Below are 27,734 nucleotides of genomic sequence, written 5' to 3'. Positions count from 1 at the left end.
GCCTCCTGTCTTCAGCTCACTAGCATCTTTTTTTAACATAATTTTTAACCAACTCTAGCTCATCCTCGCTGCCTGATCTCCTCTGCCTCTTTTTTCCTCCATTCCTCCTCCCCTGTATTCCAAGTATTTTGCTCCTTATAATACTGCACTTCTCCTGACATTCATCTTATTCTTGCCTTCTCAAGAGACACCATTTAAGCAGCTGTCACAATCTCTGCACGAACCCCTCGGGCTGTAGTGCTCAACAGTACATCCCACCTATAAAGCAGCTACTTCATCTTGATGTTGTTCTTTAGCAAATGCTACTGCAAAGCAGTTCCATTTCAAACAAGCAAGCTCTTCCAACCACCATCTAGATTCTTCGATCAAAACCCGACCAATCGAATTGCGATGCATGCTAAGGAACAAACACATTTGTGTGGATCACAGTACTCCAATGAGACTATAGTCTAGTAAAGTTTATCATTCGAGGAGGATTTAGTTTATAGACTCCCCCGTTTTTATGTGATCTGAAAGAAATGGATAGTGATCATGTGCACCCATCTCTTCCAATGAACACAAAACACTTCAAAAGTGTTTAATCATTTAATAAACCCAATAGAATACAGAAAATGGTAACATTAAATATATGAATTACAGTACAATAGAGAACTCAAACTTCTTAGGATTGTGGACCCTGCCTGGTAGAAATGCCATGATTAATAAATAAGACATCCACCCAGACACTTCAGAGCTTAGAATTCATTTTCCATGCCAATCTGGAATATTCCAGTACTATCACGTACACGATAAAGGTGTCAAGCCTACTATGAATGTAAACCTCATTTGGGGATATTTCTCATATTACCACTTAGATGGGGACACATTTTCTAATAAGTATGAGCAGTTAGGGGTATAGGACAAATCATATCCTGGTATACCCGGTCAGTAGCACTGGGCTTTAAAAAAAAATAACGAATATACAAAGACTTGCCAAGACAACACTTTAACATCCATAAAGTTGTTTCTAAAAATCAAATCACTACTGTACACTAAATCAAGAGAAGTTCATGAACTAACCATACATTCTTTTCACTCATCAGAAATATATTGGAATTAGGCTCTTGTCCCCACTATACAGGGTGCCAGTATTATACAGTAGAAAACAGAAGGGGACATTTCCGTAGTTGGTTAGAGGCTGTTTAACGTTTAAACTGCTTTGCAATAATTCTAACATTGTACTAAAACAAGGTGATCCATCTAAACAATTGAATTATTTCTGTGGTTCCAATTCAGTTTTGTAGCCGTGTTTGTTAAAGGTTTATCTACCTTATATACCCGTCTTAAACGCATTGGACATGAGTAACATCTGAATAACAGATTTTCAGAGGACATGCTACAGGTTGTTTCTCTTTGAGTGAACAAGGTAGCCTTTTGCTTTGATGATCCCCCTGCTTTTGACAATGATGGAGTAGCGCAAAACCCACTCCAACCTCCAGTCTGCTACCTTCAGGTCCTGAGTGCTCTCCTGCACTGCCTCCTGGAAGCTGGCAGCAGTAATCAGTTCTACAGGAAAATACAATGTGTTAAATCAGTGCCCCTCAGAGCACACACAGCCTTTCCTTAACATGCATTATCTGATTATACAGTGAAAAGATTACAAATTGAAATGATCACAATCTTCACCTTTTGGGTCATTATGAGTCAGTAGCTGAATGTCAAACTCCTTTGCAAAAGCAGTCAGGTCAGGGGGCATCACACAGCAGGAGGCCAGATTCACCTGGTTACTGCTGGGTTTCACCTAGACCAGGAGAAAATAAAACGATTCAAAACCCCAAATACACCAATGCTAACAATCTGATGGTCTCGTCAGCATCACCACTCACCTGGGCCCAGTTGTAGAGCTGCTCCAGGAGCTCCTTGTCCAGGTCGGAGGTTCCGATGGCAGCGATCTTGTGGCTCTGCACCAAGCCCTCCAGCTCCGTCCAGGCAGGCTGCAGGTTCTCCAGGGTCTGGCTCTCCCCCTCAGGCAGAACAGGGGGTGCAATGATCACCGAGTCCAGCTGGGACACAGCCAAGGCCTGACAAGCTGTCACAAACATTCTTATGAGCATGAAACTAGTATACAGTCAGTGCGTACTTCTTAAAGCTGAAATCTGTAAAAGGGGAAACAGTGCCTTTGTTTTACTTAGATGAAACAGAGAAGAGCTTCCAGGAGCGTGGTAAAAAATATATACACAGCTCAGTACATATTCTGGTGTTCTACCGCACATTCAATAATAATGTCGGGGGAAAAATGTTTGTTTTTTGAAGTGATCAACATCTTTGTTGTTGTAATATCCCAAACAGACGTGATAGCTTCTGCCTGTATGGATTTCATCTTTCAAATACAACAAATTGAGGTAAGGAAAGGAGTTGGCATGCCAACAAAAGCAGTTCACCGATACTAAAGTCTGTTGCATTTTTATTTGACATGGTCAGGTCTACAGACAACCGCCTGTGCCAAATGAGTTTTCCGTACAGTCAGAGTCAGTGGTCCTTTGCTGTTTTGTAAATGTAATACTCACACTTATCGACTGCATCTTTGATTGAAGAGAGGTCTGCCTCGCAAATAAATAGTTTCACTGTAAAGCAAGAATATGGACATGTTAATAAAAACACAAACAATCAGTAAGGCACCAGGAATAGTATTTTTGTCATGAAATTCACACACTGGGCTCATAATTCCTTATGCCAATGCCACACCAAACTATGGTATCAAAGCAGGAGTTCCCAAACTTTCAGGCCAGGGACCCCTTTCATAATCCGAACACAACTCGAGTGAGATAAAAATAGCATACAAAGAGTTCTACTGTGACTTTGGAAATACATGGCCCAATGAAACAAGTCTCCATCCCTGGGAAGGAACATTTTAAAAACCCATTTCTTGGCACGGAGAGAACATTTGGGAAGTTTCAAGCACATTTCCTTCTACAGATATTGTCAAGGGGCAGAGAGATTTTTTGGTTGTTGAAGCTAATATCCTGCACTTCTTCACATTTTGCTATGAGGCAGAGAGAAAATATTGCAGGTATGAAAAAAGTAAAATAATTGTTGAGTACTGTAGATACCAATATCCCTGTATGTGTCCCAGGCCCATGCTGCCCAGGGTTAAGAATATAACATTTTAGACTAATAATTGCATTGTATTACACCCTCTAAACTTACTCCAGGGAACCCTTGGCCATTAAAAAATGTAATAATTATGTAAAAAAGTGGGGCCCATGTGCCACTGAGAACCCCCTGTCATAGAATACCAGTAACTCACCAGAGACCTTCAGCTCTTCCCTTTCTTCAGGTGTGATTGCTTCTGTAGCTTGAGGGATGGAGCAGTCAATGGTGTCCGGTAGGTCCTAAATTTACAACAAACGTGTTAGTCAAAGAAAAAGAGTAGCTTAAAAATACAAAGAAAAAAAGCAACATCAATATTGTCTTAACTTTGTCCAAATACAAACACATGCTTTTGATTTCACAAACTTGTGGAATTTCATTGCAGGGAACATAAGCTTTGACTTTGTGTATGTAAGACCCCCCGCTGTACTCACTGAGCGTGTGGAAGCAGATTAGCTGACCCCAGCAGAAAAGCAACAGGCCAAAGCCACTCAAACTTCACAACAGAAGCACATGTAGAACCTTTCACAGCCAACTTTGCATGAATGATTACTATGACAGTTCCCTTTCATCAGTCTGATATATTCATTGCGGTCAATCAACGTGCAGCTATTTTGTTTTCCCAGCAGAAGAACGCAATTGCAGTAGTATCGTAACATTGGGACTACTGTGAGCTCCAAAAGTATTGGGAGAGTGACTTTTTTCCTGTTTTGGATGTTTACGCCACATATCGGGTAAACTGTTTGGAAATTACAGCACCTTTTGCACATAATCCCCACATTTTATCAAAAGTATTGGGACAAATTCACTTATGCGCATTAAAAGTAGTCAGAAGTTTAGTATTTGGTCTAATTTCTAGCACGCAATGACTACATCAAGCTTGTGACTCTACAAACTTGTTGGATGCATTTGCAGTTTGTTTTGGTTGTGTTTCAGATTATTTTGTGCCCAATATAAATTAATGTTAAATAAGTGTCATTTTGGATTCACTTTCATTGTAAATAAGAATGTTTCTAAACAATTCTACATTAACAAAGATGCTACCATTACAGATTATCATGAATGAATCGTGAATAATGATGAGTGAGAAAGTTAGAAGCAACGCACTATGTACACAACGTGCTGTAATTTCTAAACAGTTCGTCCGATATGGATGAAAATATCCTCAAATTAAAGCGGACAGTCTACACCTTAACATACACACAGTCATTGTATAATTTCAATTCCAAAGTGCTGGAGTACAGAGCCAAAACAAACAATGTGTCACTGTCCCAATACTTTGAGCTCCCTGTATAACTCCTGTTCCCTGAAGGAGGGAAATGAGTTACAACATACTATGGAGAGTCGCACACTCCTGACTTCAGTTTAAAGATCTACAATCACGCCTCGCAGGGCCAATGAAATCTATGCCTCGCTGGAAGCCCCGCCTTCCACATCTGAAAAGCGCGAGGCTCAGATTCATTCCTTCAATTTAATACCACTCTTCACGAGCCCAGGGACGGGTGGCCAAACAGGTGTTGTGCCTTGTTTCCCTCCTATGGGATACACTGAGAGCAGTGACTAACGATAAAACCTCAAGAAAAAAAAAAAGTGTGGCGATGCCCAACTGTCCGCAGCACAAATATCTCCTAGAGTCAATCCTTTAAACAACAGCCAAGACACTGCCAGACCCCTGGTGGGGTAGCAAGTACACCGCTAGGGAACACTTGCTGCAATGTGCCAGGGAGCTATCCTCTACAATCCAGTGGGAGATGCACTCCTTAAAAGAGTGTCCTGACATGAGCTAGATTAGCAAAACAGACAAAAAGCTGGTCACATAACCAACCATAACCATTCAGTGCATGAGCATAAAGCTCACACCGGACACAGGGCATATAACCTTTGTTGCTCTTCAGAGCAAAAGGAGGAGATGAAAAGGGAAATCGCTCAAAGCTAAGGACCTGTAGGGCATTGCCATGACTACCGGGGCTAAGGCCGCATTTGGAAACAATGTCACCTTAGTCGCCCGGTGCAAACAAAGTACAGGAAGGGTGTACGGATAACACGTGGAGGTCTCCAACATATTTAGCTGAGGCCAAAGTCATGAGTAGGGAGGTTTTGTAGAAGGATCTTCAGCGCCACCAACTCCAGAGACTCAAAAGGGGACACACAGTGCCCCAAAAACCAGCACCAAGTCCCATGTGGGTGCAATAGGTTTAGAGACTGTGTACCCCTTTCAGGAACTGCACAACGTCCCCGGTGTGGCTCCGTCAATTCCCACACGACACACCCACATAGCGATCATGTACACTTTTAAAGTAGAGAAAGCCTGTCCCTGCTCGAATAGCTCCTTTAGGAACATATGGATGTACCTCAGTGCACTGAAAAGGAACCAGCACTCCATCTTATCAACAGAGCTCAAACACTTGCGATAAATGCATAAGGTCCTCACGTGGAAGCGCACTTGTGGACTGAATGGTAGCAATAACATTCGGGAGGTAAACCTCTAGCCATCAGATTAGCCCACTCAGGGGGCAGGCAGAAAATAACCAAATCCTTCCACGCCAAACCTGCCTGTGCACCTGGCACAACAGGTTCCCGTGCAACGGGAGTGGCCACAGGTCCCCGCCTAAAAAGGTGAATGATCTCCACGAACCAAGGCTGCTTGGGCCAAAGTGGAGCCACAAGAATCAATGATAAGCTCTCCTGGCGCACCCTCTCCAACATGGGTTGAATCAGAACCACTGGTGGAAACGCTTAGAGGGTCCGAAGCCACTGGTGCGCCAGAGCATCAGTTCAATGGTGCACTCTGTTCTCTCATCAAGAAAAATAAATGAAAATGCGTGTTTGAGTTAGGCGTAAAGACCTGTGTCGGCATTGCATAATCTCCCATGTCTGGCAGTCTCCACTTCTGCTATTCAGGGGGGCACCCCCCAGAGTTGAGGCAACCGGGAACATGAATCACTCGAAGAGCAAATGCAAACTGCTCCACATGTTCTATTTCAGTCATTTATCCAGAGAAACTTACAGTAGCACGTGCATACATTTGCATACTGGTCTCCAATGGGAATAGAATCCACCACCCTGGTGTTTGATGCGCCATGCTCTACCAATTGAGCCACACGGGACCTTCACAGCAACAGGGTGTGAGCCTAGGTGAGGCGGGGAGGGACCGTGTGTCCCACGCCTTCTGATGGATGCCGGCCTGACAAACGAGGGAAGCAGCGCCAGAGCGCTACGTACAGTGTCAGAAGTTCCAGGTAACTAATATGCCAGGCACTCAGACACCGTCCATACTCCCTGAATTGAGTAACCCTCGCACAGCTCGCCCCACCCTTGGGGGGAGGGGGGGGGGGGGCACATCTGTCGTGACCATATTGCAGAACACCCGGACCATGAGAAACCCTTGTGACAGTAGCCAGCGATCCCTCCACTGGGCCAGTGCCCTGAAGGCAAGTCAAGGATACATTAATCGAGAGGTTTAGGTGGCGATATGTATCCAAGCTCATGGCTAGCAACCAGCACTGGAACAGTCACAACAATAGTCCCAGGGGAATGACCACTATCATAGAAGCCATCAACCTCAGTAGGCGCAGAAATTGGTGAAAAACTACTGTGCGCCCCAACCTAAACTGGGCCAAGCAGAGCTGAATCCCGGACAACCTCCCCGGGGTTAGAAAAGCGCTATTTGCAATTTTCCAGCCCCCTTGTGGACAAAGCCAACTTATTACTCTCACTATGGGGACAAATGGTATAACCCTTGAGCCCTGTGAACACCATGGAACGTGGGGTAACAGAGGAGCTTTAAACATGGACAAAATTCCAAACTAAATTGTGCTTCCATGAGACTATAGCCTGGATGAAGCCCGGTGCCCCCACATTTGGCCGTAAACAAACGTGGGGGCACTGACATCACCGTAATGTTTTTGTTTAGGGTCTCACCGGTTGCGCAGACCCGTGAGAAGGCCCCTCACTCCAGGGGTTACCCATGCCCAGTGCTCGGAGGCAGCTTCATCATTGAAGGTGCACGTAAGCCCCGCTTCCTCCACTCTAGGAATGTGATTGCCTTAACGCCGGAGGAAAGCTAGTAAACTTAATTTGCCGGAAGTTATGCATGCTAGCCGACGTAAGCCATGAGGCTTTTAGTCTAAGCTAGCTAGCCTCAGATCGCAGCACGGTCCATTTAGACTAACCAGGCGACGTAATGCTAGACCAGAGCTACCCAAGCAATTCTACCCAAACACCGCTAGGAAGGCGGAATAGCTAGCAGTTACTAGCTTAACTGACTAGCACGCTATGCATCGCTTTAGGGAAACACCAAGCTCGTGGAGCACAAAGAATGCTCCACGATTGTCAAGAGAACCTGCGCCACAAACGAGTAAGGGAACAGTGACAGCGGTCTCCTTATCTCACACATGAACTGATTTGAGTGAGGGCAGCCTAAGCATGCACCGAGCCAAGTAATACAATTAGTTCAAGTTAGTTGTCTTGTATGGGATTAGGAAATTTATGAGAATCATACAAACCTCAGCACACAATGTCCAGGGGGTGAGCACGTTTTGTTAGCGCAATGTAAGACAGTCTCATGTTCTAATTGTTTGTTTTAGTAGCGCAAATCATTCCTGTTCACACCGAGGTGAAGAGCAGAATAATTTAAGGAATGAATCTGAGCCTTATCACCCAGTGATGTGACTAACAGGGTGCGCTGTACTGAAGCCATCACGAGTCAATCTTGGTACTCCTCCCCATTGTCATTTTTTTAAGAAAGCTATAAAAATGCTTTTATTAATGTCTATTTTTTTTTTTTACATGTTTATTCTATTAGACAACTTAATTTCAATATACTTTTAAATTACATGATCTAAACAAAAAAAGTATACACAAAGAACAAAACGTAAGACGACCAACAATTTTACAAAATTACAGTTCATATAGGGAAATCAGTCAATAAATTCATTAAGCGCTTATCGATGGATTTCACACGACTGGGCTGGAGTGCAGCCATGATTGGGCCTTGTAGGGCATAGGCCCACCCACTCGGGAGCCAGGCCCAGCCAATCAGAATGAGTTTTTCCCCACAAAAGGGGCTTTATTACTGACCGAAATACTCAAGTTTCATCAGCTGTCCAGGTGGCCGTCTCAAACGATCCCGCAGTTAAAGAAGCCAGATTTGGAGATCCTGGGCTGACGTGGTTACACGTGGTCTGCGGTTCTGAGGCCGGTTGGACTATTGCCAGAGAATTGCCAAACATTCAATTCTCTGGCAATAGTTATGGTGGACATTCCTGTAGTCCGCATGCCAATTGCACACTCCCTCTACTTGAGACATCTGTGGCATTGTGTTGTGTGACAAAACTGCACATTTTAGAGAGTAGCCTTTTATTGTCTCTAGCACAAGGTACACCTGTTTAATCCACTTCTTGATATGCCTTGGCAAAGGAGAAATGCTCACTAACAGGGATGTAAACTAATTTGGGCACAACATTTGAGAAATAAGATTTTTTTGCCTATGGAACATTCATGGGATCTTTTATTTCAGCTCATGAAACATGGGACCAACACTTTACATGTTGCGTTTATATTTTTGTTCAGTGTGTGTGTGTGTGTGTGTGTGTGTGTGTGTGTGTGTGTGTGTGTACACACTGCTCAAAAAAATAAAAGGAACACTAAAATAACACATCCTAGATCTGAATGAATGAAATATTCTTATTAAATACTTTTTTCTTTATATAGTTGAATGTGCTGACAACAAAAATCACAAAAATGATCAATGGAAATCAAATTTATCAACCCATGGAGCTCTGGATTTGGAGTCACACTCAAAATTAAAGTGGAAAACCACACTACAGGCTGATCCAACTTTGATGTAATGTCCTTAAAACAAGTCAAAATGAGGCTAGTAGTGTGTGTGGCCTCCACGTGCCTGTATGACCTCCCTACAACGCCTGGGCATGCTCCTGATGAGGTGGCGGATGGTCTCCTGAGGGATCTCCTCCCAGACCTGGACTAAAGCATCCGCCAACTCCTGGACAGTCTGTGGTGTAATGTGGCGTTGGTGGATGGAGCGAGACATGATGTCCCAGATGTGCTCAATTGGATTCAGGTCTGGGGAACGGGTGGGCCAGTCCATAGCATCAATGCCTTCCTCTTGCAGGAACTGCTGACACTCCAGCCACATGAGGTCTAGCATTGTCTTGCATTAGGAGGAACCCAGGGCTAACCGCACCAGCATATGGTCTCACAAGGGGTCTGAGGATCTCATCTCGGTACCTAATGGCAGTCAGGCTACCTGGCGAGCACATGGAGGGCTGTGCGGCCTCCCAAAGAAATGCCACCCCACACCATGACTGACCCACCGCCAAACCGGTCATGCTGGAGGATGTTCCAGGCAGCAGAATCTTCTCCGCGGCGTCTACAGACGGTCACATGTGCTCAGTGTGAACCTGCTTTCATCTGTGAAGAGCACAGGGCGCCAGTGGCGAATTTGCCAATCTTGGTGTTCTCTGGCAAATGAAAAACGTCCTGCACGGTGTTGGGCTGTGAGCCCAACCCCCACCTGTGGACGTCGGGCCCTCATGGAGTCTGTTTCTGACCGTTTGAGCAGACACATGCACATGTGGCCTGCTGGAGGTCATTTTGCAGGGCTCTGGCAGTGCTCCTCCTTGCACAAAGGCGGAGGTAGCGGTCCTGCTGCTGGGTTGTTGCCCTCCTACGGCCTCCTCCCAGTCTCCTGATGTACTGGCCTGTCTCCTGGTAGCGCCTCCATGCTCTGGACACTACGCTGACAGACACAGCAAACCTTCTTGCCACAGCCCGCATTGATGTGCCATCCTGGATGAGCTGCACTACCTGAGCCACTTGTGTGGGTTGTAGACTCCGTCTCATGCTACCACTAGAGTGAAAGCACTGCCAGCATTCAAAAGTGACCAAAACATCAGCCAGGAAGCAAAGGAACTGAGAAGTGGTCTGTGGTCCCCACCTGCAGAACCACTCCTTTATTGGGGGATGTCTTGTTAATTGCCTATAATTTCCACCTGTTGTCTATCCCATTTGCACAACAGCATGTGAAATGTATTGTCAATCAGTGTTGCTTCCTAAGTGGACAGTTTGATTTCACAGAAGTGTGATTGACTTGGAGTTACATTGTGTTGTTTAAGTGTTCCCTTTATTTTTTTGAGCAGTGTATATAAAAGAGTACTAATGTTACTGGCCCCACTACAACAAAAATGCATGTTATTTGGTCCTTGAAACATTTAATTGAAATACATTCCTATGGAGGACTACTCCAACTGGGGAGTGCCAATATGGCCAACCAGTGCTTCAAAGCCTCTCAATGGCCAATACATAACATCAGCAATCCAGGATGTATATACATTATTGTTATCACCTGTGGAAGGCGGTGCTTCCAGCGAGACAGGATTTCATTGACCTTGTCAGGTGTGATTGTAGATCCTTTAACTCTAGTCGCAAGAGTGTGACTCCACATAGTATGTTGTACCAACCTTGACTGACTGAAAGGGAACCAGTTACACAATTGTTTTTCATTATGGATCCATCCCTGCTAGATGATGTAAAATGTTAGCAGGTACTGTAGACACTTGGTCACTATGGGAACTTGGTAAACGGGGATTATGGACACTTGATACTGTTTGGATGTTGGTGAAAAGCTGTTATGTAGCCATGTGTGTAATAAAATATGCATGTGAAATACTATTCAATACCACATAGTTGTATTGAATAGTGAGTGTGTGGACAGAGTGTCTCACCGTTGGTGAAGTTGTTGGTGGTATGGTGGCACACCACTCATTAAGAGTGGCTCGAACACAGTCTTGAATCTGTAATGCAAAAAAATGTTTGAGGGGACTAAATTAATAGCAGTGTTAACAGGGTTGCTATAAACATTTGTGGTAACTGGGTAGGGCTTTCATGGACACCTACAGATCATGCAAAGATACTAAATTATCTAACATTACTTTGAAAGATGTCATATGGAAAGTATATGATTATTTTGTACACTGCTGGGCACAATGGGTGATTTGAACAGCATGAAAATGTGTGGCCAGAGCTATAGCATGTTATACAATAACTATGAAATGCTGCAGGGAGAGTCTTAGTTATACTTATGAGAGTCAGGTGGTGCACAGCTTCAATGACAGTTATGGTTGTTCATGCTAAATAAAGGCTGGCCTTTTAGAACCTACACATGACAAGTCCTTGTCCTCAAATGTATCATGCATTCTTGAATCTCATTATCAGGTGAATCCTGGCCCAGATACCTTTTTAAAAAAAAAGGTAGGGGCCTGGATCAGAAAAGTATCTGTGACCAACAGATATCTGTATTCCCAGTCATGTGAAATCCATAGATTAGGGCCTAATTTATTTATTTCAAATGGACTGATTTCCTTATATGAAATAACTCATTAAAATATTTGAAGTTTATTTTTGTTCAATATAGTTAGCTATTTAACGTCGAGGCTATGGTTTTTCAAGCTAACTAGTTATCATCTAGCCAGGGGTGTATTCATTCTGCCAATTCTGTTGAAAAACGTTTCTTAAACGGGAGGGAAAGGGACCTACCTGAACTTGTCCGTTTTTGGACCATGGCGATTAATGACTACACTCCAGCTAACTGACCAATGTTGCATTATTTTCTTAAACATCTTACTTCAGCTAGCCAGTCAGTTATGACAGAGTCCAATGGTCAGTCTTACCTCTTCGCTAGGTGAAGACGGACATTTTTTCTTGAGACGGCTTCGGTTTACTAAATTCCCCGTGTGAAGATACAAAATCGTAGCATGGTTGAGGAGCACCTTAGCACTGGTGGTGTGTTTTTCCATGTGGTGTCCTTGGTAAGTCGATAAATGTATCGTGGTAGAAAGCCTTTATGAACTATTCAGCAACTTCAGTTACTTTATTCTAACAGGAGTGACCTCGTTTCCAAACGGTAGCTACCGCTGAATTAGAATGACTTGCATTTGTAGATTATTTAGGACGCCCACATTGTAACCGGGTGTTGTGTGCAAAATCTGGCATGGAGTTCTGGACTCTTTTAACCAAGAGATTGTTACAGCTCAGCAATGGTGTTATGACTCACTGTACATTGGAATGTACACTGTAATCATGACACAGCATGTTTCCAGAGACCAGATGTTCCATTTTTTAATTCAACATTCATCCCTTGACCCTAATCAGAGGGAAAACACACCCACACAGAATACAGTTTGGGCAATAAAAAGTTTAAAGACACAATCAATTTAGTGTATGTAAACTTCTGACTCACTGGAATTGTGATACAGTGAAATAATCTGTCTGTAAACAATTGTTGGAAAAACTACTTGTGTCATGCACAAAGTAGATGTCCTAACCGACTTGCCAAAACTATAGTTTATTAACACATTTGTGGAGTGGTTGAAAAACTAGTTTTAATGACTCCAACCTAAGTGTATGTAAACTTCCCACTTCAACTGTATAACTATTCCTGTCTATACAGAAATAAATTAAATCACTCAAAATACTTCACCAGAAAGCATGATTTAGCCAGATGAATCGAGGATCATTAGCTTTTCTTTGGGGGGGGGGGGGGGGGGGGGGAGTGTGGAAATAGGCCTGGCTGATTATTGACTTGAGGCGGTCAGTGAAAAGCATCTAAAATATGCTACATGACCAAAAGTATGTGGACACCTGCTGCTTGGATATCTCAATACAAAATCATTAATATGGAGTTGTTCCCCCTTTTGCTGCTATATCAGCCTCCACTCTTCTGGGAAGGCTTCCATTTCTGTATGGACCTTGCTTTGTGCACAGGGTTATTGTCATGCTGAAGCAGGAAAGGGCCTTCCCCAAACTGTTGCCACAAAGTTGGAAGCACAGAATCATCTAGAATGTCATTGTATGCGGTTGCTTTAAGATTTCCTTTCACTGGAACTAAGGGGCCTAGCCCGAACCATGAAAAACAGCCCCAGACTATTATTCCTCCTCCACCACACTTCACTGACACTATGCATCGGGGTAGGTAGCGTTCTACTGGCATCCGCCAAACCCAGATTCGACCGGCAGACTGCCTGATGGTGAAGCATGATTCATCACTGCTCCAGAGTCCAATGGCGACAAGCTTTACACAACTCCAGCCGACACTTAGCATTACACATGGTCATCTTAGGCTTGTGTGGCTGCTCGGCCATGGAAACACATTTCATGAAGCTCCCGACGAACAGTTCTTATGCAGACAGATCGGTTGAAATGGTAGTATAAATTGTAAGCTTGCCCAAACTTGAAACTTACGCGCCGCCTATGAAGTCGTTTCCATGGTCGGATTTTGCCTATAGGCTACTTTGAAGCAAAGTAAGACATGCCTCATAATATGAAGTTAAACATTCAGATTTCAAACAATGAATTTCAAAATGCATCCTGCCTCCAGCTCACATTGTAGCGTGGTTGTGACACGCTGATAGCCTTTTGCCTGCACTTGAATGTTGAATGGGAGGTGAGCTTCAATTAGGCTACGAGTTGAGAAATAAAAATAGTAGGCCTAGCTCTTTTTAATTGTGCACCAAAACTGTTTAACATGCAATTGCATTTACAATTGTTGTGCAATGGGCTTATAAAAGCACATTTTACTTTTGCAGTAAGCAACTGAGGAGCTGCAGGAGGAATCCCGCTCAAAATAAGCTCTGTATTCTGTGTGAGTGATAGTTATGTTGGATAAATCAGATAGTCATGTAGCCTAACGCAAATACACACGCCAATTTTATTCCACTATATTATGCAAATTGACCTATAGACCGATAAGAATGATGGTCAAATGTATTTCCATCAATTAATAAATAACATTTTCCAATGGGAGTTTATTTTCTACCAGGCATTGGACTGCAACAGTTTTATTTAACAGCTTTTCATTGATTAATTTGTTTTCCAAAAGCTGACAATTGTTGGCTAATCGAAAACCCTGATTGGCAGAATAGTCAAAGTTAAATAGCTACAACAGGCTCTATCACTTCTTCCAAAACTTGCTGTAATCATCCACTTTGAAATCATCTTCGAATTCCACTGTCCTCTGCTTAACAGCTCCCTTCCTGGGATCCCGCTTCCGCATCCTAATTTTCCTTTCTTCCTCTGAGAGTGTACTGATGTCCACAGGCATCTGAAGAAGGGATACAATACCAAATCCTCACAATCAGTCTCACAATCTGATTAGCATTCAAATGTAGTATTCCTGAATAGCCAAACACTGCAAAAACAGATAATCCAATTTTTGTTTTCAGTTCAAGGATGCTTACCATGAGTATCCTCTTGGGCTCTTTGTACCTAATGTTAATTGTGGAACCATCGGGTTGTACGAGCAACAGTGGATACAACCGTTCATACTTCTGTCGACTGCTTCGTACAATTGATGTCTTGTTGGAGTTGTGCTGAGTGGTTGTTGTGTGTAAACTTGATACACGAAGGAAATGACTCTGAGCAACCATCTCTTGTAGACATCTAAAAGACAAAACATTCACAATGTTGAAACAATTAGGATCTAGAAAGGACAAACTAATATAAAGGCTTCGTGCAAATGTACTCAGAAGCTTGCCACGAGCTGCCCAGTGATGCGAGCCTACCAGATGAGCTAAATGCCTTTTAAGCTCACTTCGAGGCAAGCATGAGAGCAGTATATCGGGGATAGTATATCCAGAGAGAGACATGATTCCGTGAAACAAAGTATGTTACAGTCCCTGATGTCTATCTAGATCCCAGAGCTGACAACTTTGGTGAGTAACTAAAGTATATTGAAGCCAATCACTAAAATAACTGGTTACATGGAGGGATGAATGGCAAGATAGACCCCAACGCCACTCGGGAGCCTAAGGCACTGTATCTCAGCGCAAGAGGCGTCACTACAGTCCCTGATTCAAATCCAGGCTGAATCACATCTGGCCGTGTGAGTCCCATATTGCGGCGCACAATTGGCCCAGCGTCGTCCGGGGTAGGCCGTCACTGTAAATAAGAATTTGTTCTTAACTGACTTGCCTAGTTAAATAAAGGTAAAAACATGTTTTGTTTGTTTTAAATTACAGAGCGTTGAACGCGGCTCAAGCCGCAAGTAACGCCCTGGACCAGAGCTACTTGTTATGTAACGTGCGTCCCAATGAATGTCTTCAAAACCAACACTTAGTTTATTTACCTGTTTAAAACACTCTTCGACGTCCATACTTTCTGTAGGGCCATGTCGGATTTTAGCTAGCGTTTTTCTCAACGGAACATGGAATTGTTTGGTATTCTAGCTAGTTATCTCGCTAAACGTTATGTTTTAGATTTCTAAAAGAGAGAACAGGAAGTGGAAGGTCGTACGCAGTTGTCCCGGTAAATAAACGACGTCAGGAAACAATTACCATCCAAATGGTTCCTACATGTGATAAACCACGTCAGGAAACACATCCTGCGTGAATAGTCATTTTTTATTTATTTATTTTTATTTTACCTTTATTTAACCAGGTAGGCAAGTTGAGAACAAGTTCTCATTTACAATTGCGACCTGGCCAAGATAAAGCAAAGCAGTTCGACAGATAAAACGACACAGAGTTACACATGGAGTAAAAACAAACATACAGTCAATAATGCAGTATAAACAAGTCTATATACAATGTGAGCAAATGAGGTGAGAAGGGAGGTAAAGGCAAAAAAGGCCAAGATGGCAAAGTAAATACAATATAGCAAGTAAAATACTGGAATGGTAGTTTTGCAATGGAAGAATGTGCAAAGTAGAAATAAAAAAATAATGGGGTGCAAAGGAGCAAAATAAATAAATAAATTAAAATTAAATACAGTTGGGAAAGAGGTAGTTGTTTGGGCTAAATTATAGGTGGGCTATGTACAGGTGCAGTAATGTGTGAGCTGCTCTGACAGTTGGTGCTTAAAGCTAGTGAGGGAGATAAGTGTTTCCAGTTTCAGAGATTTTTGTAGTTCGTTCCAGTCATTGGCAGCAGAGAACTGGAAGGAGAGGCGGCCAAAGAAAGAATTGGTTTTGGGGGTGACTAGAGAGATATACCTGCTGGAGCGTGTGCTACAGGTGGGAGATGCTATGGTGACCAGCGAGCTGAGATAAGGGGGGACTTTACCTAGCAGGGTCTTGTAGATGACATGGAGCCAGTGGGTTTGGCGACGAGTATGAAGCGAGGGCCAGCCAACGAGAGCGTACAGGTCGCAATGGTGGGTAGTATATGGGGCTTTGGTGATAAAACGGATTGCACTGTGATAGACTGCATCCAATTTGTTGAGTAGGGTATTGGAGGCTATTTTGTAAATGACATCGCCAAAGTCGAGGATTGGTAGGATGGTCAGTTTTACAAGGGTATGTTTGGCAGCATGAGTGAAGGATGCTTTGTTGCGAAATAGGAAGCCAATTCTAGATTTAACTTTGGATTGGAGATGTTTGATATGGGTCTGGAAGGAGAGTTTACAATCTAACCAGACACCTAAGTATTTGTAGTTGTCCACGTATTCTAAGTCAGAGCCGTCCAGAGTAGTGATGTTGGACAGGCGGGTAGGTGCAGGCAGCGATCGGTTGAAGAGCATGCATTTAGTTTTACTTGCATTCAAGAGCAATTGGAGGCCACGGAAGGAGAGTTGTATGGCATTGAAGCTTGCCTGGAGGGTTGTTAACACAGTGTCCAGAGAAGGGCCGGAAGTATACAGAATGGTGTCGTCTGCGTAGAGGTGGATCAGGGACTCACCAGCAGCAAGAGCGACCTCATTGATGTATACAGAGAAGAGAGTCGGTCCAAGAATTGAACCCTGTGGCACCCCCATAGAGACTGCCAGAGGTCCGGACAGCAGACCCTCCGATTTGACACACTGAACTCTATCAGAGAAGTAGTTGGTGAACCAGGCGAGGCAATCATTTGAGAAACCAAGGCTGTCGAGTCTGCCGATGAGGATATGGTGATTGACAGAGTCGAAAGCCTTGGCCAGATCAATGAATACGGCTGCACAGTAATGTTTCTTATCGATGGCGGTTAAGATATCGTTTAGGACCTTGAGCGTGGCTGAGGTGCACCCATGACCAGCTCTGAAACCAGATTGCATAGCAGAGAAGGTATGGTGAGATTCGAAATGGTCGGTAATCTGTTTGTTGACTTGGCTTTCGAAGACCTTAGAAAGGCACGGTAGGATAGATATAGGTCTGTAGCAGTTTGGGTCAAGAGTGTCCCCCCCTTTGAAGAGGGGGATGACCGCAGCTGCTTTCCAATCTTTGGGAATCTCAGACGACACGAAAGAGAGGTTGAACAGGCTAGTAATAGGGGTGGCAACAATTTCGGCAGATAATTTTAGAAAGAAAGGGTCCAGATTGTCTAGCCCGGCTGATTTGTAGGGGTCCAGATTTTGCAGCTCTTTCAGAACATCAGCTGAATGGATTTGGGAGAAGGAGAAATGGGGAAGGCTTGGGCGAGTTGCTGTTGGGGGTGCAGTGCTGTTGTCCGGGGTAGGAGTAGCCAGGTGGAAAGCATGGCCAGCCGTAGAAAAATGCTTATTGAAATTCTCAATTATGGTGGATTTATCAGTGGTGACAGTGTTTCCTATCTTCAGTGCAGTGGGCAGCTGGGAGGAGGTGTTCTTATTCTCCATGGACTTTACAGTGTCCCAGAACTTTTTTGAGTTAGTGTTGCAGGAAGCAAATTTCTGCTTGAAAAAGCTAGCCTTGGCTTTTCTAACTGCCTGTGTATAATGATTTCTAGCTTCCCTGAACAGCTGCATATCACGGGGGCTGTTCGATGCTAATGCAGAACGCCATAGGATGTTTTTGTGTTGGTTAAGGGCAGTCAGGTCTGGGGAGAACCAAGGGCTATATCTGTTCCTGGTTCTAAATTTCTTGAATGGGGCATGTTTATTTAGGATGGTTAGGAAGGCATTTTTAAAAAATATCCAGGCATCCTCTACTGACGGGATGAGATCAATATCCTTCCAGGATACCCCGGCCAGGTCGATTAGAAAGGCCTGCTCGCAGAAGTGTTTCAGGGAGCGTTTTACAGTGATGAGTGGCGGTCGTTTGACCGCTGACCCATTACGGATGCAGGCAATGAGGCAGTGATCGCTGAGATCTTGGTTGAAGACAGCAGAGGTGTATTTAGAGGGGAAGTTGGTTAGGATGATATCTATGAGGGTGCCCGTGTTTAAGGTTTTGGGGAGGTACCTGGTAGGTTCATTGATAATTTGTGTGAGATTGAGGGCATCAAGTTTAGATTGTAGGATGGCTGGGGTGTTAAGCGTGTTCCAGTTTAGGTCGCCTAGCAGCACGAACTCTGAAGATAGATGGGGGGCAATCAGTTCACATATGGTGTCCAGAGCACAGCTGGGGGCAGAGGGTGGTCTATAGCAGGCGGCAACGGTGAGAGACTTGTTTTTAGAGAGGTGGATTTTTAAAAGTAGAAGTTCAAATTGTTTGGGTACAGACCTGGATAGTAGGACAGAACTCTGCAGGCTATCTTTGCAGTAGATTGCAACACCGCCCCCTTTGGCAGTTCTATCTTGTCTGAAAATGTTGTAGTTTGGAATTAAAATGTCTGAGTTTTTGGTGGTCTTCCTAAGCCAGGATTCAGACACAGCTAGAACATCCGGGTTGGCAGAGTGTGCTAAAGCAGTGAATAGAACAAACTTAGGGAGGAGGCTTCTAATGTTAACATGCATGAAACCAAGGCTATTACGGTTACAGAAGTCGTCAAAAGAGAGCGCCTGGGGAATAGGAGTGGAGCTAGGCACTGCAGGGCCTGGATTCACCTCTACATCGCCAGAGGAACATAGGAGGAGTAGAATAAGGGTACGGCTAAAAGCTATGAGAATTGGTCGTCTAGAACGTCTGGAACATAGAGTAAAAGGAGGTTTCTGGGGGCGATAAAATAGCATCAAGGTATAATGTACAGACAAATGTATGGTAGGATGTGAATACAGTGGAGGTAAACCTAGGTATTGAGTGATGAAGAGAGAGATATTGTCTCTAGAAACATCGTTGAAACCAGGAGATGTCATTGCATGTGTGGGTGGTGGAACTAATAGGTTGGATAAGGTATAGTGAGCAGGACTAGAGGCTCTACAGTGAAATAAGCCAATAAACACTAACCAGAACAGAAATGGACAAGACATATTGACATTAAGGAGAGGCATGCTTAGTCGAGTGATCAAAAGGGTCCGGTGAGTGGAGAGGTTGGTTGGTGATTTAGACAGCTAGCCAGGGCATCGGTAGCAAGCTAGCATAGGATGGAGGTCTGTTGTTAGCTACCTCTTGCGTTCCGTCAGTAGATTAAATGTCAACATTTAACAATAATGTAATACAGTTGAGTTTATTAAAGAAGAAATTGTCAACTTCATGCGTAAATGTATACATGATATACTTTATTCCTAGTTATATTAATATGCTCTGTCTTGTGTAGTTCAGTCCTCCTGGGATGTTTGTGGGCAGGGAACCACAGGCTGAAAAGCCGGCTGGTAATGCTGTAGTATAATAATAATTTTCTCTGTGGCCAGAAACAAGGCTCCTTTAACTGTCTCCTCAGTCTTGTTTGTTAATAAATTGCGGATGGTTGAAATATTTTTCTTTACTAATTAATAATACATAGAGTTAATATATATAAGAATTTCTCACTAATGTTCTTAGATGTTCGGTGATTGCTAAACAGAGTGTCATCTGTCGTGGTTTTTATCAGCCTTCCGTCAGCTTGGACACTTCAGTAGGCCACATGTGCAAAGTCATTCACTTTAATTTAGGTTAACTTTTTTTTATTTTAGCTGAGAAGGAAGGTAGAATTTTAATATTTGGTTACTATATATTAAACATCTACAATTCATCTGACTTGGTCCAGCCATCCATCCACAATGAAAATTCGCATTATTGTCATTAACCACTAGAGAGCGCACAACCATAGGATAGTGTTGCGTTTTCAATGTGTCAACCAAAGCGCTCTATCACCTCCACTTGAGAAGTGTTACACCGGCAACTCTATTAGGGCTTATTTGATTCAGCTGTTGTATTTCATTTATTTGCTGATCAGATCTGTTTGTTGCTATATTTGAGTGTAAGGCCTGCCCATTGGCTTTAAAGTAATTAAACCGTAAAATACTATTTCTTTTTGACACAATAATAAAGACAAATAAATGCATGGCAGGGCATATTTTAGTTTACCAGTAGATGCTGAAACCGCGTTTTCTACTGCCAAGGGTATGAGCAGATGCTGGTTGGAATAAGTAACAATCCCTCTACTTTCCTTCACAAGCAACGGCTGAAAGTGGACTGTTAGAGGTGTGTGTGCAGTTGGTGGCTGTGCATGTGGCTGCTTTATATCCCTGGAGGCCAGTTGAACTGTATTATAATGAATACTATTTTCCTCTTCAATTCCAGAACCAATTATTCACTTGAACAAAAGAAGATGAATTGTGTGGCAAGTATAAGTGAGTGTTGATAATGGTGGAGGCTGATTCTCAGGGGGGTGCAGTTTCCATCCACAGTGGATCACCATCACCTGTTGCTATTAATACTGTAGTTGCCTTACCTGCGGCATTAGCAGAATTGTCAGATTTGATATGACAGGGTTACCCAACTGGCGCGGGTGGTTTTATTTGGCACCCCAAATTTTGGGACATAAAAGACTGTAAATGCAACAGAAATTTGTCTCCACGTGATTTAGATTTTGTTAATATGTTCCCAATTATTTCCATGCATAATAAAGAGATTGTAAATAAATTTAAGCAAGGTTTGAATTATTATGTTTTAGTCAAATATATCTGTTTGGGCTTCTTTCAGTCAATTTGCGGTCTACAAATTATTTGTAATTATGTTTCGGTCTCCAGCCAATCCACATGATGGTATTACTTAGCTCTAGTGCCTGACTTTTTAAAATTTGTAAGATTAATGAACTGTGAAATGGCTGAAAACCATTCAAATATGTATTTTCTTTTCAAAAGTTGATGTCAAAAAGATTCAACAGTAGGAGAGGGCAACCTCCCCCTCTTTTATCAAGCCCTCCAAGGAAAGGAAATATTGTACCGCGCTCTCAGTCTGCACCCAATCGCTGTGTATAGCACTGGCCTTTCAACACATACATAGAGCCAGGGCACTGCAGAGGCAAGCCATTCGCTTTCCTCACAATGAGAGTTTGCCTTTTGTTCTGCTAGCCTAGATGAATGAATGACCTTATTGTAAAATTAACTTATCATCAGTCTAATTTCTAATCTTTCTGTGTTATTGTGCACACGTCTCAGTTTTCAGTATTCCAGGGTTCTCCCCTTCAAAGCCAAGGCTCAGATTGGTGCTGCGGCTGTGGGCAGGTGAGTGTCTGATGAGGGAAAAGGCTTGCTTTGTACGACACAGATGGCAAAGGAATACCCAGACAGCAGGCCCATTATTTTTCAGGGGTAGGACAGAGAACACTGTGGATCCATGTCCATTTTTATATAGATTAATCCCAAGAGTAAGAACACACATATTTAGACACTGTATAACCTTACCTTATCTGTTTAAAGGAGCAATCTGCAGTAGCTACATCCATTTTTGGATTTATAAATTAAAGATGTGTACCCATTTATTCTTGAAGAATATAAATAAAAAATGCCTCATGAGCTTAGTCATAACCCATCAGAATCCAAAACATAAGCTTGTTTTACCCCAATGTTTGTAAACAAACATTGTATAGCCTCGACACACGTTTAGAACTATTATTTTGATGTCATGGATGGTCAGTCCTTGCATCCATACCTCTATCAATGAATTTGAGTGGGGTTACATTTCTCCAGCCACACCCCTTGGATTTTTAGCAAAACAGTGGCAGCTGGCAGGGAAAACATTTAATTATTTTTTCAACTGCTGATTGACGTTTTAAGGACAATTGTTTAGACGATAACTGAGAATTTGCATTAAATACTTTCTTATGAAACCATAGCTTTGATATCAGACTTGCATATGTAATAATACATCCCATTGACTGACTATTTAAAGGTGTGTTTAAGGTCTAAATTGAATTACCAGATGTCTCATAATTGTTGAATTCAGTCTTGAGTGAGCGCAGAAAAACTGGAGTAACAGGGAATGTTTGGTTGAAGGGGGAGAACACTAACAGTGTAGTTTTTCTTATATTTTATATTTTCCCCTTCCTACAGATGTGACTTGTCAGGACAGGACTGTCCAGGGGCAATTGTACAACTAATTTCAGTTTGTCTCTGTACACACAATCTGGACTGACTGCCTCCCCCATGGAGTCCCCATGTCCTTCTCAAAGGAATTTCAGACAGGGCCCCAGGCACCCTGAGTGGATTGTTTGACTTAAGATAGTTGAGCGGGATACACTGTGGGGGAAACTTTATTTTTCTTTTACCTTATGCCACCAGTACACCATTGCAGTTCCCTTCAACAAATGGTTGTTGCTCAAGACAATACACGGACTGTTGAGAAGCCTTCTAATAACACGTGTGAAACACAAAGCATCTGAAAAATACTGGTTTGAGGAATATTGTTTGAAAGGCCTTCAAGTGTTACAGTATGTAATACAGCTGTAGTGGTAAGAGATAGGGATCATAGAATACAAAACATCTAGACGCTTGTGTTCTGTATAACTGATCTCTGTGGGTGCTTTCTCTCCTACACAGGCAAATGAAAATGGGTCCCAGACAATGTAACAGTTGTTGGGTGTTTCAGAGGGCTTATTGTGTTGTTTTGTGTGTCTCGTTCTTGGCTCTGCAGACGAGCAGTCTTGCCTGCCTCCTGCCATTACAACTCCACTAGATGCCCATGCCAAGCATGTCATCTGCTATGGTTACCAACAACTGACATGTAAATATTTGTAGTCCCAATTACTGTATCACACAGAGAAAGGGCTGCCTGTTGACTCGCTCCCAGACTAATTACATATCGATGTTGGGTTCGTTCTGGCGCCGCAGCAGAAATCAAAGGGGATCCTGAGACACCATGCCAAATAGTCTCATCTTCACAAAGGGGAAAGGGTATTAAACTATGATAACAGAGTTCTTCTCTCACCAGTCTCTTGGAACTTTCAGTTGAATCAGAGAACATAGACCCATGTGAAAAATGAATTTAATTCAAATGCATTACTGCAAATAATGCATTTGTAAATATGTTACTGTAAATATGAGATACATTGTCAATTTATTATTTATTTGGTTTTCTCTCCAAATGTATGCTTATACTGTATGTCCCGTATTATCGTACACTTTTGCTCCCTTTAGTGAAAACAAAAAATCATTAGGAACTCTGGAATTAGTTTGCAAGTTTACATCAGTTTGTACAGTTTACACTTGTAAATGTGTAACTGTATAGTTATACATCTTAAAGATGTCTTCAGAAGTTCCTGATTTAGAATATATAGAGGTCCAGTTTGAATATGACCCACATCCTGATGAAACAAGAGGTAAATGATAAACCAAGGTCATATCTTAGCAAGAACAATGGTCAGTCTCAGACAGCTGAATGGGTTCTGGCTGCCAGCCCTTTATGGGGAAAGTTTAATTAACTAAGTGCTAGTGGTCTTGTCCACAGAGCATTTCATGCAAAGAATAAGGGTCAAGAGGTAAAGGTAGAATTCAGCTTAGGTGAGGATATTTAAATCCTCCACCTACCATTGTTCTTTAGCTGTGGCAGAGTGCGTCCTAAAGTTATATAGCAGACCTTATGTGGTGAGTCAGAGGGAGTGACCATTGTTATGCTGATTACAGAAACAATGACTGAGCCCTAATGAAGCATTGATGACTACACCCCATATAGCTCAATATTTATACTTTGTCCTAATCAATTGGACCATAGTCTACACTGTCAAAAAAATTACTATTTCGATCAGTCAAAAAATAAAAATACTTCAACTTGTTACAAGTGTCGTGTCTTTACTATCATTAACTGAAGACAAAAATATCATTTTTATCCCAGATTCTCTGTAATTAGTTACTGTGCGATCAACTGATTAATCACGTCACTAATTAACTAGGAAGTCGGGGCACCAAGGAAAAATATTCACATTACAAAGTTATAATTTCCTAAAAATAACTTTTCAGATATTTTATCTGATCAATTAGTCTTCGAATTAATGAATTATTTACTGTACCTCACGTTAGTCTCATTCCAAACGTTGTAAATTGTTGGTTATCTGCACGGAAACCAGTCTTCACTATGAGTCATCCATACATCAATTGTCTTAAATCAATTATTTATTAATAACTAAGTAATTCACAGATGCATAAACAAACAAACATGGTAAATGTGGTTACATGAAATGATAGGAGAATGTGCCCTAGTGGGCTGAACCGGCATGGCGGCTTGTTTGACAAAAGGGGAAGTGGGGTCGACTAAGAAGTCACTACAGAGTGATAATTATAACAATTGAAATGCTAATCCTTTACACATGAACGCTCACTCATTCAGGAACAATTGCAATCAATATATATATTTACGGTCAGTGTGTCATCTTGATCGCTGGTGAAAAGTTTGTCTTTCGTAGAATTGTCGGTCTCTCTCCCTCTCTCTCTCTCTCTCTCTGTCTTGGTTAGAGGGGATAGTTCAAAGTGACATTCGTTATAAAATGGATCTTTCGGCGGTTGTCGTTCTTCGCGTTCAATGATAGCGAATTCCTAGCTGCAGACTAGTAATTAGTATCAAAGACTTGTTCTTATTCTGTCAGTATCGATAGTCTAAGAGTTTAACCACATTGTATGGTTAAAAGATTCAGCAATGGTCTACAACCTTTGTCCTCCTAATGGAGAAAAACATGGTCTGTAACCTTTAGCCATCTCGTAATTGAGGTAAGCTTAGTCTGCTGATAATTTCTCAAAGTTGGGTTTTATTCGCAATGGCAGAAAAGGTGCTGTCCCAGGAGGCCTGATCCTAACTGGGCTCAAGGGCGGTCCTCTGATTTAGTTCAAATCAAAAGGGAATTGTATTTTTCTTCATTAAAAACAGTCCACAATCATATTACACAATTTATACAAACAGTATCATACTCACTCATTCATCGTATACAACAATTAGATGTAAACCTCATATCTAAGGCTATTATATAAACAGCGTTATGGTAATGTGGCCACACCGTCTCCCATGAGCTTCCCAAGTTGTAACAAATGGACCAGTTCGTAGCTGGATTCTTCACCGATCTTTTATACTTTCTCTGGAACATGAAATTTGTTCGTACCTCAAGTTCTGTGAGGTGGAAGGATTTCCTTTGTCCTCTATGAAAGTTTACCCTCTCTCTACTATGTGGCCATGTGGCAGCGTCTTCTCAGGAATTTACGACCTCTGACCACAGCAGCCTAGTTGAAGGAGGCAGGGAGAGGGGGTTGGGGTTGTTATACCCAAAGAGGCCAACGTCATGACACAAGTAAATGAGTTAGTTTTCTTAATTGAAAAATATAACATTTGTTGAAACCAAATATGATTCAATGCCAAATGTTTTACTTTCTATAGAAATGTAATAAATTATTATATTATATAGTTGTCACAATATCCTAACCAAGCATTGGCTAATTTAAAGGGATTCTCGAGTACTTTTGTAAAACTTTTGCCAGTATTTCTGAAAGTAGAGCTCACGAGCCAAAAGTGGTCCCCAAAAATGGCATACTACGTCACATATGTGCATCACGTCATTGCTCTCGCTCTCTCGCTCTGCTGTGGGTGCATCTGGTGTCTCTGGGGGGTCTTTGGCCTGGTTTGCTAACTACCTCTCTCAAAGAGTGCAGTGTATAAAGTCAGAACATCTGCTGTCTCAGCCATTGCCTGTCACCAAGGTAGTACCCCAAGGCTCGATCCTAGGCCCCACACACTTCTCAATTTACATCAACAACATAGCTCAGGCAATACGAAGCTCTCTCCTCCATTTACATGCAGATGATACAGTCTTATACTCAGTGTCCAAAAAGCTTTCTCTGCCCTTAACCTTGTTCTGAACACCCCCAACACCAATGTCATGTGGTCTGGTAAGAAGAATGCCCCTCTACCCACTGGTGTGATTACTACCTCTGAGGGTTTAGAGCCTGACCTCATACATGTACTTTGGAATATGGTACACTGTCCTTCTCTCAGCACATATCAAAGCTGCAGTCTAAGGTTAAATCTAGACTTGGTTTCCTCTATCGTATTCGCTCCTCTTTCACCCCAGCTGCCAAACTAACCCTGATTCAGATGACCATCCTACCCATGCTAGATTATGGAGATGTAATTTATAGATCAGCCGGTAGCGGTGCTCTCGAGCGGCTAGATGTTCTTTACCATTCGGCCATCAGATCTGCCTCCAATGTTTCTTATAGGACACATCACTGCACTCTATACTCCTCTGTAAACTGGTAATCTCTGTATACCTGTCACGAAGACCCACTGGTTATTGCTTATTTATAAAACCCTCTTAGGCCTCACTCCCACCTATCTGAGATGCCTACTGCAGCCCTCATCCTCCACATACAACATCCGTTCTGGCAGTCATATTCTGTGAAAGGTCCCCAAAGCACACACATCCCTGGGTCGCTCCTCTTTTAAGTTCACTGCAGCTAGCGACTGGCAAAAGCTGCAAAAAACACTCAAACTGGACAGTTTTATCTCCGTCTCTTCATTCAAAGACTCAATCATGGACACTCCTACTGACAGTTGTGGCTGCTTCGTGCAATGTATTCTTGTCTCTACCTTCTTGCCCTTCGTACTGTTGTCTGACCCCAATAATGTTTGTACCATGTTTTGTGCTGCTACTGTGTTGCGCTGCTGCCATGTTTTGATGCTACCATGTTGTGTTGCTACCATGCTATGTTGTTGACTTAGGTCTCTCTTTATGTAGTGTTGTGTGTTTTGTCCTAATATTTATCTGTTACTCAGGATGAGGGCTAAAGGCTCATTGGTGGAACTTGAATTTCTAGGGGGCTGGCCCATGTGGGGGAAATGGTGCAACTCAGTTTCTAAAAACTTTTGCTTTCAAACTAGGGATTTCGTGTTTAATTCAGGTAAGACAGTAATTCTGCTCATAGATGATGCATGTATGATCTCAATACGGAAAGTAGTCCGATGAAGTGGAAGCTAGCACAGAATGGAATATGTTCCGGGAGTCATCTGACGGCATTGAGGAGTATAGCACATCATTCATCGGCTTCATTTGTTAAGCGGAGTGACACCGGGGAACCCAAAAGCAAACTCCGATGAGGATACGGGGATGAATTAAACAAAATATTTATTGTTACACAGAGATATGGAGTGCAGATCCAGGGTAGCTTGGATGAGTTGCAGAAAAAACAGATGTGGAGACTAAGGTTGGAGTTGGCTGAGTAGAACAGGGTGAACAGGACCTGAGGGGAATCCAAGGTAGTGGTAGTGAGTAAAATCCAGAGCAAGGTAGTTGGGTGGTGAGATGTGGAGCAGGAGACAGAGACAGAGCGGTAACTGCAATGAGAGGATAAACTGTGTCAGGCAGGGAAACAGGCACAGCAGAGTAACAGGATCTTGCGTAATCATAAATGGCTAGAATCATAACTGACTGAGCAGAGATTACGATCTGGCAAAGTGGAAGTGGCAGGACTGAGTATTTGTAGAGGTCTTGATTATGGAACGGGTTGCAGCTGGTAGGGATCTGCTCTGATTCCAGCACATCTGTCTCCAACCACACAATCACACAGAGAGAGAGTACAGG

General features: G+C 42.7%; 2 protein-coding genes and 1 long non-coding RNA gene across 4 annotated transcripts; 1 reads left to right on the top strand and 2 right to left on the bottom strand.

Moving 5' to 3' along the window:
• Nucleotides 1–571: 571 nt before the first annotated feature.
• LOC109882206 (glutamate--cysteine ligase regulatory subunit-like) lies at nt 572–15,444 on the bottom strand. Of its 2 annotated transcripts, XM_020474289.2 has the most exons (9): nt 15,272–15,444; nt 14,385–14,586; nt 11,820–14,248; nt 10,875–10,943; nt 3,287–3,371; nt 2,547–2,603; nt 1,866–2,068; nt 1,666–1,780; nt 572–1,545 (listed from the first exon to the last, which is right to left on the bottom strand). In XM_020474289.2, the coding sequence occupies exons 3-9, from the start codon at nt 11,943–11,945 to the stop codon at nt 1,376–1,378; spliced, it is 825 nt and encodes a 274-aa protein (XP_020329878.1). In that variant the 5' UTR covers nt 11,946–14,248; nt 14,385–14,586; nt 15,272–15,444; the 3' UTR covers nt 572–1,375. The 2 variants fall into 2 exon arrangements, with proteins under 2 accessions (XP_020329878.1, XP_031689208.1); XM_031833348.1 differs by lacking the exons at nt 10,875–10,943; nt 14,385–14,586; nt 15,272–15,444 and having other exon boundaries at nt 11,820–12,105.
• On the bottom strand, nt 13,837–15,466 carry mrpl55 (mitochondrial ribosomal protein L55). Its single transcript, XM_020474288.2, has 3 exons — nt 15,272–15,466; nt 14,385–14,586; nt 13,837–14,248 (listed from the first exon to the last, which is right to left on the bottom strand). Exons 1-3 carry the CDS (start codon nt 15,313–15,315, stop codon nt 14,099–14,101), a joined length of 396 nt encoding a protein of 131 aa, XP_020329877.1. The 5' UTR covers nt 15,316–15,466; the 3' UTR covers nt 13,837–14,098.
• Nucleotides 15,467–19,944: 4,478 nt separating this feature from the next.
• On the top strand, nt 19,945–23,948 carry LOC109882210 (uncharacterized). The gene is made up of 4 exons (XR_002253972.2): nt 19,945–20,377; nt 20,477–20,526; nt 21,337–21,402; nt 22,231–23,948. It is a non-coding gene; the product is annotated as an uncharacterized LOC109882210 (long non-coding RNA).
• Nucleotides 23,949–27,734: the final 3,786 nt, after the last annotated feature.

This window comes from Oncorhynchus kisutch, linkage group LG10 (assembly GCF_002021735.2).
Source record: "Oncorhynchus kisutch isolate 150728-3 linkage group LG10, Okis_V2, whole genome shotgun sequence".
Classification (NCBI taxonomy): Eukaryota; Metazoa; Chordata; class Actinopteri; order Salmoniformes; family Salmonidae; genus Oncorhynchus; species Oncorhynchus kisutch.
This window is presented reverse-complemented; position numbering and strand designations above follow the sequence as displayed.

Bases quoted from the DNA above. Each gene is read 5' to 3' on its own strand.
- LOC109882206 (XM_020474289.2), bottom strand. From the start codon at position 11,945: ATGGAAAAACACACCACCAGTGCTAAGGTGCTCCTCAACCATGCTACG. The intron at 10,944-11,819 runs GTAAGACTGACC...TTTGCATTACAG, and splicing joins CGTCTTCACCTAGCGAAGAG to ATTCAAGACTGTGTTCGAGC. The intron at 2,604-3,286 runs GTGAGTTACTGG...CTTGCTTTACAG, and splicing joins GGAAGAGCTGAAGGTCTCTG to TGAAACTATTTATTTGCGAG.
- mrpl55 (XM_020474288.2), bottom strand. From the start codon at position 15,315: ATGGCCCTACAGAAAGTATGGACGTCGAAGAGTGTTTTAAACAG. The intron at 14,587-15,271 runs GTAAATAAACTA...TTTGTCTTTTAG, and splicing joins TCGAAGAGTGTTTTAAACAG to ATGTCTACAAGAGATGGTTG. The intron at 14,249-14,384 runs GTAAGCATCCTT...TCCCTTCTTCAG, and splicing joins AGCCCAAGAGGATACTCATG to ATGCCTGTGGACATCAGTAC.